Raw genomic sequence first — 14,130 nt, 5'->3', positions numbered from 1 at the left:
CCTCACAGGGTGTCTGTTGTGGGGGAGGAAGGGAAAGGAGATTGTGAGCCACTTTGAGACTCCTTAAGGGGAGTGATAAAGCGGGATATCAAATCCAAACTACTACTACTACTCTTCTTCTTCTTCTTCTTCTTCTTCTTCTTCTTCTTCTTCTTCTTCTTCTTCGCTAACACCTTAATCAAGCTATCTGCTATGACCCCAAGGTTTTGCTCCTGGCTTGCCACCTCCAGTTCAGACCCCATGAGCATGTATGTGAAATTAATATTTTTTTGCTCCTTACACGCAACACTTTACAGTTGCTTGCATTGAATCACATTTGCCATGTTACTGCCCATTCCTTCAATTTGCAGAGGTCCTTTTGGAGTTTTTGCAATCTCTTGTTTTAACCATACTGGTGCCACGTGGCCACCCTGTTACCCACCTAATAGTCAGTTCTTTTTACTGCTTCTTGCAGTGGTGGACAGATGCTCTGGCCAAGGAAAAAATGACTTAGCACTTTACAATGTGAGTTCTCTGCTTGTTTCGGCTTTGAACATGCACACACATGCATCAGTCGTGATCCACTAGACCTGGGGCGTTTTGTGCACATTTTCCGCCGCAGACATCTTTATTGAAATTTAAAAAGTACCGTATTTTTTGTACCATAACACTCACTTTTTTCCTCCTAGAAAGTAAGGGGAAATGTCTGTGTGTGTTATGGAGGGTATGCCTACGGGTGGCATGCCTACGGATTTTCCTCCTCTAAAAATTACGTGCGTGTTATGGTTGGGTGCGTGTTATAGAGCGAAAAATACGGTACATAATTATATGTGCACTAAACCTGAGGAGATGTAAATAAAAGAGAGAGATATAAAAAGAAACAGCACCCATGTAGCAAGGCAAGTAAAGGGGTAAGGGGAATAAAACCCCAAACTGTATACTTTACAAAGTTGTTATTGTACTTCACCAGATCTTAACCTATTACAGTACAGTGGTACCTTGGTTCTCTAATTTAATCTGTTCTGGGAGTCCATTTGACTCCTGAAATGGTTCAAAAACCAAGGCGCAGCTTCCGATTGACTGCAGGAGCTTTCTGCAGTCACTTGGAAGCCACACCAGACGTTTGGCTTCTGAAAAACGTTCGCAAACTGGAACACTCATTTCCAGGTTTGCAGTGTTCAGGAGCCAAGCCGTTCGACTACCAAGGTACCACTGTATTTGTAAGAATGGATTCCAAATATGTGCACATTTAATGGATGGAGATTTCTGTGGAGGCTTGTTTCCCTTTCCCAGAAGCTCTGTAACTATCTGGGCCAGTTTCTGGCCAATCTGCAGTCTTTATTCGATTAAAATAGTTTGCCTCTCAGTGATGTTCAGCTCAAGGGGCTGGGCTCCCAGGCTTCAGTTCCGAAATGGATAGAGGCTATGTTAGCTTTGCTCCATGGCCCGGAGAAACACACTAATCTGGGGTGTTCAGTGGTCTACTGCCCTTGGAGACAACCTGTATTTTTGTTTCTGCTCTGTTGGATGGAAAACTTATCCTCATCCTTTCCAGCAAAGCTTTCTGATCTCCTCCTCCTGGGGGGTCGAAAGGGATGTATCTCAGTGGTACAGCGTCTGCTTTCCATGCAGAAGAATGTCCCCGGTGCAATGCCCAGTACGGCTGGGAGAGACTTTCTGCCTTAAACCACGGAGAGCTATTGCTACTTAGCATGGACAATACTGAGCAAGGTGGAATGATGATCTCACTCAGTAGAAGGCAGCTTCCTATTCAGAATGCTGTTGTCTAGCTTGCAGGCTTCCCTCAGGCATCTGATCAGCCGCTGTGAAGACAGGATGCTGAACAAGATGGGCTATTGGCCTGATCCAGCAGCCTCTTCTTATGTCCCCCCACCTTTGTAATCTTTCTTATTTTAAAAAATCATTTTTATTAAGTTTTCCGTTTTAACAATCCAATCAAATCACATTAAATATTCTAAATTATACATATAAAAGGTACCCCTGCCCGTACGGGCCAGTCGTGTCCGACTCTAGGGTTGTGCGCTCATCTAACTCTAGAGGCCGGGAGCCAGCGCTGTCCGAAGACACTTCTGGGTCACGTGGCCAGCGTGACGAAGCTGCTCTGGCGAGCCAGCACCAGCGCAGCACATGGAAACGCCGTTTACCTTCCCGCTATAAAGCAGTACCTATTTATCTACTTGCACTTAGGGGTGCTTTCGAACTACTAGGTGGGCAGGAGCTGGGACCGAGAGACGGGAGCTCATCCCGCCACGGGGATTCAAACCGCCAACCATACGATCGGCAAGTCCTAGGCACAGAGGTTTTACCCACAGCGCCACCCGCGTCCCAATTATACATATAGGTAAAGGTAAAGGTACCCCTGCCCGTACGGGCCAGTCTTGACAGACTCTGGGGTTGTGCGCCCATCTCACTTAAGAGGCCAGGGGCCAGTGCTGTCCGGAGACACTTCCGGGTCACGTGGCCAGCGTGACATCGCTGCTCTGGCCAGAGCCAGAGCCAGAGCCAGAGCTGCACACGGAAACGCCGTTTACCTTCCCGCTGGTAAGCAGTCCCTATTTACCTACTTGCACCCGGGGGTGCTTTCGAACTGCTAGGTTGGCAGGCGCTGGGACCGAACGACGGGAGTGCACCCTGCCGCAGGGATTCGAACTGCCAACCTTTCGATCGGTAAGCCCTAGGCGCTGAGGCTTTTACCCACAGCGCCACCTGCGTCCCAATTATACATATACATATCAATAAATCCAAATATTCTTCCGAATTATAAATTTTTTGTTGGGGCTTCCCATGCTTCAAGTTCGGGGGGGGGGGGGGGCTCTGATCATCTCATATCTCTGCTTCTTTTGATAGTCATTTCTAATAGTTCCTTTAAATCTTCCTGTTGTTTTCCTTCTTTCACTGCCTCTGAGTTGTTTTCACAAGCGAGTTGAAGAAAATGATGTGTTTCTATGTGGATTTTATGTGTATGATACCCCTCTGTCCATGCAGCATCTCCTCGCACGCTGGTATTTTTGCCGAATCAATCCAAAATTCTTTTTGCTGCTTTGTAATCTTTGTAATCTTTCAGCCTGTGAGGCTACATATGGCATAGAGAGCTACGCAGCCAGGATCCCAAGCTGGGCTTTACATGAACCTGTTATTTGTATGATATTAAGATAACTTTAGTTTTGAATAAACTTCACTACAGCCAGTTTTGAAAGCATGCATTTAAGTGGGGTGTACTTCAAATGAAGATGGTACCGTTTTAAAGGTCTCTGTCCTTTTCCTTAAATGTTTCCTTTCCATTGAGTTTTATGCAGAAATAATGTGTTTAGTTCTTTTGTATTTGCGATGATACTGAAATTTCTTACTTTCTTCACATGTATTCCCTTTCCTGAAGCCTGTTTACTCATGGTGCATTCATGGCCATTTCCTGTTTAAAAATCATTGATTTAACTGAAATTTCTAAATTCTGAACTTGGTTGACTAATCTGTTGTCATTTGCTGCTTGAAAAAAATGGCGTTATAAATCATTAATGTGTTGTTGATTTTTGTGTGTGCCTATATAGGGGGAAATGCAGTGTTGCACTTCTGAACGAGACAGAGTCTGTATTGTCGTATCTCATTAAAGAGGTAATGCCACATTTTTCATAACTTTCAGCATCCTTTTTATATGTAGTTTCCTTTAGTATTGTGATTTTTCCTGCGGATTGTTAGGAAAAGCAAACAATCCTTTTGCTAAGTAGCATAATATGAATAGCTAAAGTTGAAAATGATTTGTGTCTGTGTTTATTGTTTGGAATGTTTAGTTTCTTGAATTATTGATGCTTTATTGTAACAATACTGAAACAGTTCATTTTGACTTTCAGCCAGAATTTTGCAAATGAAAACGGGCTATCTCTTTCTGACTGCCTAATTCTTTTCCCAGTGATATGTGATTAAATTTTAATATGATTAACTCAAGATTTGGGAGGGAAGGGCAATTTGATCCACCAACAAACAGATAATATATTTTTATACACAACAACGGCAGCACGAATATTAAACGCATGAAAATGGTGCAGTGAGGTGGTATCTACCAAAGAAGAATGACAGCTGAAATTGATAGAATATGTAGAATTGATGTGTAAAATTAGAGATCAGAATGAGACTGATTTTAAAGAAGATGGGAAAATGTTTGCAGAATACTTAACAACTCAGTGTAAATATGTTAAAACGCAAACAGGAGTTGAGTAAGAACAGCAGTAAGGGTGAACTTTCTTTTGTGATAAGTTGAAGGTATAGAGTAACTATAATATGCAGCATAAATTGAAATTTTATGGGGGAACCATGGAGGGAGAGAGAGGGGGGGGAAGTCGTAGGTGGAATGATTGATTGCTAAATTTGAAATATTGTTGATTTTTTATTTATTAAAAATATATAAATAACATTATTTTTAAAACAGAAATTTGTTCTATCCACATTTCGTAGCAACCAGCCTGATCTGCCCTGGATTTATTCACAGATGGAATGCTGTCAGCATTTGGATTATCCCATTCTTTAAATTTGCATTGAATTGTGTATGTTTAGGTACATCATAATGAATGTTCCATGGTAAAAATGCATTGAAAAGTATATGAAATGTGTATTTTAGGGGAAATAAATGCTTACTTTAGGGGAAAGTGCCCAAAATGTAAATGCATTTTTCCCATGCTTTTTTAAAAAAAAAAATCTTCCGAAAATAGGATGTAATCGACCTATGCAAAACTTGCCAGGGAAAAGAAATGGGCTGATCTATCCAAGCATTTTTTCGGTGCATGTGAGTTAAAATGCAGAAATATGTATTGTTGTTTTATCTGTCATGATCTAATAGTACTTTGGAAAATACATGTCTTCTTTTTTTAGGATACTTTCTTCTATTCACTGGTATACGATCCATCGCTGAAAACACTTCTAGCAGACAAAGGAGAAATCAGAGTAGGTCCCAGATATCAAGCAGATGTTCCAGATATGCTTGCAGAAGGTAAAACTCATTATAGTTTTGACTTGGTGTACCAGTTTCTTTTTAAGTCTGATGTGCTTTGATGCAGCTTTGAATGTGCAGACTATTTTTATTATTTTTTATAAAAGTAGATGTATACCGTTTTCTTGCAAAACTTCAGGGTGGTGTACAGCAAGTTAAGAAGCAATGAAAACCATTAAAACAGAACCAATAATTAGAATGGCTGGCTACTCAAGAAGAAATGCAGAGAATTGCACAGGCCTGCTGACATTAAAAAAGCTTCAAGACACCTGAATTGATGGAAGACCTCCTGGTTTGTTTACTTGGTCACACAAGGGGAGGCGTGCCGAGGCTGCATGCACAACCAAAAGACCCATTCATATGTTGGTTATTAAGCTGAGATTCAGTTGTCCAAACTTGGTCTGTGCACATGAATGTTGAGGCCAATCCAGGAGAAGTAGAATTGCCTCTATCCCTTGCTGTCACAAAAATGGTGGCACTGGCTTGGACGACGAAGGGTTGTGGACGTTGGGTGCCTCATTAGGAAAGATGGAGACAGCCATTCCCTATTTGTGAGAATATGATGATGATGATGACATTTCAGTCTATGTGGACATTATGAATTATAAAAAGTGGCCATAACAAACATACGTCAAATAAGCTGTTTCTGTTGTGATTTAATCTTCAAAATACAGCCAGTAGCAGATCCTAGCTGTGAATCTTGTCTGAAAGTGGCAGTCTTGGGGAAGTGGGTATGTAGCTGTAGGAGCCTGGTTCATTCACACCCTTGCTTTTGCACCCCTTCATCCCAAACTACAACTACCATTGGAAAAATGCGAGTGCACTTTCCATGGATTGTAGTGACGACTACAGTGTAATTCACCAACTGAGAAGTTTCCCTACCTTGACTTGGTAGCTGCTGTTAGGTCTCCATTCAGAATTGCCTTCACCCAGGAGAAATGAAATCAGTGTGAATTGACACAACTTCTGTGGAATGCATGTCAGTGTTTCAAGAAGTAATGTGACAGCTTTATGAACAAACAAGACTTCCACGTCTTTTTTAAAGGTTTTTGCAAACTGTGTAGCTGACCTGCTCTTTATAAATAACCTTAAGCATCAAAGGGAAAAAATGTTTTATTTATAGCACCTAGTCTATTTGATGGGGTTCTTGCTATAAAACAGTTCCTGGTCATGAGACATGGTGAAAACAACCGCTTGCTTATCTCTCAGATGTAATTGACTTTTAAATAAATTCAATAAGACCTTTATTACATAGTAACATCCTCTGTGATTTATGGCACAAGACCCTTTCATTTCTTCTTTTAACATATATTTGAAGAATGAATACACTGTTTTTCTTATGAAAGTGGTGGCCTAGGGCACATGTTGTTGGCAGTATGCTCAAGTAGACCCTTTGAAGTCAATGGCCATGAGCAATATATTCTACCCATTTTTTTTAGTGGGTCCTCTCTAAGTAAGAGTCATGTTGGGTACAGCCCATTGCTCCATACAAGCTTGTAAATCAGTGGCACATAAGAATACTTACTTTCAGTGACCAGGAAGAGAAGTTATGCCAACATTTATACTGTTGTTTGCTTTTAAGCCAGGCAGTCTGCAATCCTAAATCTGCTTACCTGGGAGCAGGGCTGGGCAATATCTGGTTTTCAACATCATGATATATAACCAGCTAAATATCACGACATAAATCTGCGGTGGCGGAGGGCCTTGCTGTGCCTTCCCAAAGCAGCAGAGGAAGCCCCAATAGCCAAAGTGTTGCTTCAGGTTAAGAACAGTTACAGGTTAAGAACGGACCTCCGGAACGAATTAAGTACTTAACCTGAGGTACCACTGTGTTGATATATTGGCCAGCCCTACTAGAGACTGTTACATCTCTGTGATCCATACCTTCCTGCTCTAGTCTTCACGAAGTTCCTCCATGCTTTTTTCATCCATTGCCACACTCCACCCTCTTAAGACTTCCTATGCATGCTTATTTAGAAGTAAGTCTAACCGAGTTCGGTGTAGCTTACTCCCAAGCACATGTGCGCAGGAACACATAGGATTCCTGACAAATAACAGATGCAATGCTCACTTCTGCTCTGTTTCTCCACTTGTGGCTGCGTCACTCTGCTCCCTCCTGCCTTTGCTTCTTCTCTTTTCTTGACTATATATAGAAAACACATTAGTCGATGCATCATAGTCCTGGATCATTGGGAGATGCAAGTTTATACTTTTAGACACATTTCAAATGTGCAGGGCGATGTTGCTGTCATCCCGGAAACCAAGACTTTCACATTTAAAAAGTCAATAAATCCTTGAGCATGGAAATTTAGCATGTCAGGGTGAAGGATTTCAGCCTAGATTTCTTCTTGCTTCATGAAGAAGGAATGTCCCTAGTATATATGACAGCCCTTCTACCTGTGGTTTAAAATACATGCAGGTCCTACTATCTGAACATAATACGTTCCCTGGAAATAGTTCTTTAGTTCCCTCCCTCCATGGTTTCGGCCTGAAATGGTTGCTGCCAACCAGAAAAATGCAGAGAACTGCTCAAATATCTGAATCAGTCATTCATGTAGTGAGGTTTGGGTATAATTATTTATGTTTGGATAACTGAGATTTTGGATAATTAGCATTCCCATAGTGAGACCTGCATGTGGTATATTTCAAGGAGGAATACACTTTGGGTGCTCTCTCTTTTGGCACACTTCAATCTACTGTTCAGATTATATATAACTGAATATAAAATGGGAGGGGAAGGCCCTGTTTGTATGTATTGAATCCACAAAAATGTTAAAACATATGCATTTCTTAACACTTCCAAAATATGGGATGGTATTCAGTGCTAGTGCTACTTAGAGTAGACCCACTGAAGTTAATTTTACTAATTTTAGTGCTAGTGCTACTCAGAGTAGACCCACTGAAGTTAATGGGCATGGCTAACTTAGGTTTACTAATTTTAATGGTTCTGCTCTGAATAGGACTTCATTGAAGGCAACCCATAATTTTCTTTCCCCAGAAGCTGTTAGTATGGCGACTACATAATGGTCCCAAAGCCCATTCTTGATTTATTTTACTTATTGCAATGGGCAATGTGTGTCTGTGTTTTATATTGTTATGAGTATGTGCCCAAATCTGTGCAGCTGAACTATAATAATAGCAGCCTGACAGTTAGTTGTGAGGTGGGTGGTGTGAAATGAATAGGGATGTTGGATACAAGATCAAACATCACTGTTCTTTGGTCCAGCATGCAAAGCCTACTCAGAGAAGAAGGGTCTCATGTAGAAAGGGCTGGTTGGTCTCACATGGAGATGGTGAACTCAGCTCCAGTGAGGCAATGGGAGAGTATGGGTATTAAGATTGGTCCAACCCTGATGCAGCATGTGATCTGGGACGCAGCTATTATAGACAGATGCATAATTGGCTGGGATCTGGCGCCTGGAACTCCTGGAATCTCGCACTGCTCAGAAATTGAGGTGGCTTGCAACAGTATATTAACACCTTCCACAAGATGGAAATCTGAACACATGCAGACATGCTTAGGAAAGATGGTGTGATTTACCTTGAAAGTTACTATGAAATACTGTTATATCGGAAAAGGCTCATTTTAAGGCAGAGTTAGAAACTGTGAATTATTCATCAGTTCAGCTTGGATAAGTGAAGGTTAAGAGTATGAGACCTTGCATATCATGTCCCATTTCTAGCTGTAGAATTGGGAGACACAGACAATTAATGCTGCTTCGTGGTTTTTTACTGCAAAAGAAATTAGTGGAAATAAAGAGGGGAGACGAGCAGTCTAGCCACAATCTAGCTACAGAAATGAAGATATGGATTCATGAACTGCACAAATAAAGGGGCTAATTGCTTTTTGTTTGAAGGGCAGATGACAATGCATTTAGGGAAAGGTATTTAAGAGTCTGTTGAAAGCAATTTGTGTGTTGAGTCAGTGATTATGAAGCAGGCATCTGTAAGCAATTAAGTTGGAGTCTATCTGCGAAGTGTATTTTTAAGGACTGTTCTGACTGGTGCTGAAACACAAACAAATTGATTGTAGCTGCATGGTCACAGACTTGACGGTGGCATCATAGATGCAGCTCAAATGTCACCACCATTGTGGTTTTGCTGCCAGGACCAGCTTCAGGTTTGCAAGCCTTCCTTCCTTCCTGTACGCCACTTTCCTCCATCATTTGCTGGCTTACAATGAGGTTGTTGAATAATTAAGCGTGACTAATTGGTTTACGACCCCAATTAGGTGCAGTTTATAGCGGTCCGGCACGCTTCCCTCTCAGCTGCGCCGATCTGCTTCGCTCCGTCACGCCTTGCAGAGTAAAAACACAGCGGAAAAAACTGTTGCTTCAGATCCTTGCAAACACACCAGGCATTTGTGTGCTTATTTAGTAACCTTTATTACAGCAGAATATTTACAGATCAACATTTCTCAGATTCTCCTGGGCTGCTAGCACTCATGGCTGCCTTCTCCTCCAGAGAACAAAGAAGAACTCCTCCCTTCTTCCAAACCTGACGTCAGAATGTGAGGCGTCACTCAGAACATCTTAACCCTGTAAGTTCTGAATCTCCACACCCCCTCTCGCCTTGCATTCTGACGAGACCTGTGGATGTACCTTTACAAGCTTCTGTGAGATCAATCCCTTCCCAAATGCCTTGCACCTTTTCCTGGCGTCTCTGTCAGGCACCTGTGAAACCTCCTCACAACTCTCAGATTCGCATTGTACGAAACCAACCCACACACCTGTGGCCTGATACCTTTCAGGTGGAATACCCTTCGTTGTGCGACTGGACCACCTGGGCACAAACTCAGGTATTTCCTCTGACTCACTGCGGTCAGCAGGTGTGTCCTCTGCATCACGGGATTCCCCCTCTGACTTAAAGCGTCTTCGAATCATTTGCATCACGCTAACAGGAGAACTAGGCTCACTCTTTGGCTCTCTTTTTACAACTTGTGGAGATGCCCCATCCTGTTCTTGACCTTCGTCAGTGACCTGATCTTCATCAACAGATTCAGCCCCTGGCTCTTCTCTCTCCTCATCAGAACCTTCCTGCTCTGAATCAGAAAGACATTCTGAGAGAACATCATGCCTTGCAGGAGTCTTTGGCCTTTCATCCTGCTCATAGAATTCAGCGTGTTTACTGATCAGCAGCTTACTCTGATCACCTGCTGGGTACGCAAACCTCCATGCTTTAAAAGACGGTTCATACCCACAGAAGATCATTTTCTGGAACTTGGGTCCACCTGGCCCTCGCAAAGCTTTAGGCACCGGCACAGACGCAGCCGACCCAAAAGGACGCAGAAAATGAATCTGGGGTTTCCTGCCGTGCAACATGAAAAAAGGTGTGTCGCCTACCACTGAATTGTAGGTCAGATTCCAGGTGAAATTCACACTCCTAATTGCCTCCATCCAAAAACTTGGAGGTAATCCAGAGTCTGACAGCAACACCTGTGCAGCCTTGACCAGAGCTTCACTTCTGAGCTCTGCCACCCCCCTCTCTTGAGGAGAAGTCACCTTGTGACGTATCCCTTTCTGGTGAAAGAACTTCTGCAAAGCAGACCCAGTAAACTTTGCACCTCTGTCACTAGTGACTGCTTGCACCTTGGTGGAGAACCTTAGTTCCACCTCCTCAACCCAACTTTAATCAGTTGCGCTGCATCTTCCCTAGACTTCAGAGCATGAGTCCAGGAGTTCTGGGTATGGTCATCCTGCATCGTTAGCAGAAACCTGGCCCCTCCCAGACTTGGTTCCTCCATGGGACCCAACAGATCTATGTGAACAAGCTCAAAAGGTTTTGTGGTTACCCTCTCCACCCTAGGATAACTGCACCCTTTTACCTTTGCCTTTCTGCAAGCCTTACAATTTATGGCTCTTCCACAGTCCTGAATTTTACAGCCTTTGGTACATTCCTGTAACACCTGAATTTCTTCAAGAGAACTATGAGCTGTCTTCCTGTGCCAAGCACATGCACATGAAACATGAGTGGGAACTGTAGCACGCAGGGCTTGTGCTCTCTCAACCTTCCCCTCACCCTCCAGAGGCGTTTTAAGAATAAAGAGATCATTCTGCCCCTTTGCAACTCTGACTAGTTGCTTTCCTGCTTTGGAAATTGTACAAGCATCATGTTCAAAGCAAACTTTAAACCCCTTCTGCAACAAATAAGGTACAGATAAAAGACAGTGACGCATCCCAGGTACAGTGTAAACCTCCACCTGCTCCTGCAAAACAGAAAGAAAGATATTTGCAACATTAGTTACATTTTTCTTTTGCCCATTTGCAAACTGAACAGTTTTTCCAGCTGGAATTGCCTTGCAATTCCACATCTCGACAGCAGGGGTCTCTGGAATCAAGTTGCGGTTCGCTGCTGAGTCGATGACAAAGCAGAGTTCATTGTCTCTCTCAGAGCTGTCCTCAAACATTGCCATACTGGCTGTCGGCTGATAAGCGTCCTCATTGTCTTTTGCGCATCCGCCTTGCGCATTCCCACGCCTGGCTGCCTTGCCGGGCTGGTTACCATGGAAACCTGGCTGGTTCCCATGAGAAGCGACCTTGACAACATCCTGCCTCGTCTCTCTGCTCCTGTGGGGGCAAAAGCGACGCAGATGTTCAGTAGAATTACAGATAAAACAACGACGAATTGTGGAAAAAGCCTGAACCGTGCATTCCGCTGGCTTGGCTCCGCCCTTAAAACCAGAGCTCCCGGTGCCAGCTCTGCCCTCTCTGATACGGCGTTCTTCTTCATCAGATAAGCGTCCTGTGACGTAATTAAGCGTCAACGTTTAGGGATCCATCGATTCCAGAGTTAGACACAAATTGTCATAACTCTTGTCAGAGAGCTGAGCAAAATGTACACTTTCAGCTCCTCAGTAAAGTTCACTTGTAACAGTCTCAGCTGGTTAAACACAGCCAGCAGCTCAGTTACATGCTTCCTGATGCTATCCCCAGGACGTAGCTTCATCTCAAACAAGCGTCTGGTGGTGTGGATCTTTGCACCAGCCGTGGTTCTGTGGTGCACCCTTTCCAACGCTTGATAGGCCTCAAAAGCAGTCTCCAGCCCCTCTACCAAAGGCAGCTGTGAGCCATCCAAACTAAGCACAATAGCTCCTAGAGCTTTGTGATTTTTTCTCTGTGAAGCGTGGGCATTTGCAATTTCTGCCGCTGAAGCACCTGCCGCCGGTGGGGGTAGTGGAGGTCCCTGAACAGCCTCCCACAGCCCCTTCGCTACCAGCCATGCCTTCAGCCTTCTGCTCCATTCTTGCCAATTTTTGCCGTCCAATTTTTCAAATGGGACTACATATGAATCGTGGCCGTCCGCCATGTTCCTCCCAGGGCCCCAAGCTGTACTCACGTATCAACAGCTCTCCGGCACCTGTCTCTGGAGAAGCGATTTCCTCAGCAAGCTCCTCTGCCTCTCAGCTCTCAGCTCCTTCCAGCCAGCTGCTCTGCCTCAGAACGTAGACCTCCACTCTCGGTAGCGTCTTCCCAGCTGACCCAGCTGACTTCAAAGCACTCCGGCAGACTTCGCAACAGTTTTATAACGGTAATTAGTCCATAACCTGTTGCGAAGTCTGCCGGAGTGCTTTGAAGTCAGCTGGGTCAGCTGGGAAGACGCTACCGAGAGCGGAGGTCTACGTTCTGAGGCAGAGCAGCTGGCTGGAAGGAGCTGAGAGCTGAGAGGCAGAGGGCAAATCTTGAGTGGGCAAACTGTGCTTACTGCAAAGCATAACTGGCTTCCAAATTAGAACTGGAAAACCATTTCAAACTACATATTTATTTATTTTTGATCCAGAGGCAAACTATAGCTCTTTTTTGGCATTCTGTCTGGATATGTGAAGGCAAAGGTTTGTAGAGAGACTGGGAGTGTGTCTTGGCCATGCCCCAATGTCTCCAGGTATACCCGCACCACCCCCAGTCCTTCACATGATTAGCCATGGTCATTTTTAATGATTACTTTGCATTGTTTTTATGGTTTTGTATGTTTTGTTGTATATATTGTTGTACACCACCTTGATATTTTATATGCATTTATAAAACATATTATGCAATTCTTTTAACACGAGAAGCTGTTTGATATTCAGCAGCTGATTTCCATACGTATTTTTTAATTTCTTACCGCATTGCAAAATTCAGTGCAGCATTTGAACTGTGCTGAACTGACCATTGTGTATAACTGTTGGATACATATTCTATTTAAGCATGATACAAGATAAGTAGAAAGAAAAATTATTTTTATATGCGCTACTTCTTCTTTTTTTGCCAGGAGAAACAGATGACCGGGAACAGGCAAAGCTTGAAGTAAAAGTATGGGATCCAGACAGCCATCTCACTGATCATCAGATCGACCAGTTTTTAGTAGTAGCCCGGTAAGATTAACACCTTCATTCTCTCCCCCTCTTAATAATAAAGGGCATGATCCGAACCAGGGGTGGGGAAGCCATGCGCCCCCCCAATGCATAATCTTTCCTCCGTGGAACAAATGTTATAAGGAGTCTATTCTGTTTTCCCTGGAGAAGAGAAGAATGAAGGTAGATTCGCTGGCACCCTTTAAATATATGAAGAATTGTCATGCAGAAGATGAAACAAAGCAGTAACCGTCAGAAGGCATGGGGAGGGTGCCAGAGGCTTTGAACCCAAAGCTGCCTAGGTCCCCCTAAGGTGCTTGTTTCCCCACCTTCTGACCTTGGGAGGGGAGTTTCTGCATCTCCCAGGCTATCCAGCAGAGCTACAGATGTAGCAGCAAGTATACCACTCAGTGCCTCCCCAGACCCTGTTGTTGTTGTTGTTAAAATTTATTACCTGCCCTTCATGCTAAGGTCCCAGGGCAGGATTACAACAATGAAAGCACAACATTAATGATGTAACACAACATCGCACAATATTAAAAAAGATTAAAGAATTTAAAATTACAGAAGTTGCTTTTCCTGAAAGAGAAGCGAATTCTCTGTTTTCTCTCTTTATTTTATTTCTCTGCTTACCTACAATCTTAAGTTTTCCACAATCAGTAAGGGGCTAAGAGGTAGTCGTGTGTGTGTATTCAGTGGCGGAGCTTCATGGGGGGTGGGGGTGGAGAGCAGGTGGGGGTGGGGCTGGCGTGCGTCCTGGGGGTGGGGCGCCCAGTGCTGTTGGGGGGACAGCCGCAATGGCACTCCACTGGGATCGCACTGC

General features: G+C 43.6%; 1 protein-coding gene across 5 annotated transcripts in view; it reads left to right on the top strand.

The window, feature by feature from the left end:
* MTA3 (metastasis associated 1 family member 3) overlaps positions 1-14,130 on the top strand; it is a 126,984-nt gene that overhangs the window by 38,297 nt on the left and 74,557 nt on the right. For all 5 annotated transcript variants that reach the window (XM_079968656.1, XM_079968658.1, XM_079968657.1 and 2 more), the window contains exons 5-7: positions 3,546-3,609; positions 4,861-4,978; positions 13,226-13,328. In XM_079968656.1, the coding sequence (XP_079824782.1) occupies positions 3,546-3,609; positions 4,861-4,978; positions 13,226-13,328 (285 nt within the window). The remainder of the gene's footprint in view (positions 1-3,545; positions 3,610-4,860; positions 4,979-13,225; positions 13,329-14,130) is intronic.

Source organism: Podarcis cretensis, assembly GCF_951804945.1.
Source record: "Podarcis cretensis genome assembly, chromosome: 3".
Classification (NCBI taxonomy): Eukaryota; Metazoa; Chordata; class Lepidosauria; order Squamata; family Lacertidae; genus Podarcis; species Podarcis cretensis.
This window is presented reverse-complemented; position numbering and strand designations above follow the sequence as displayed.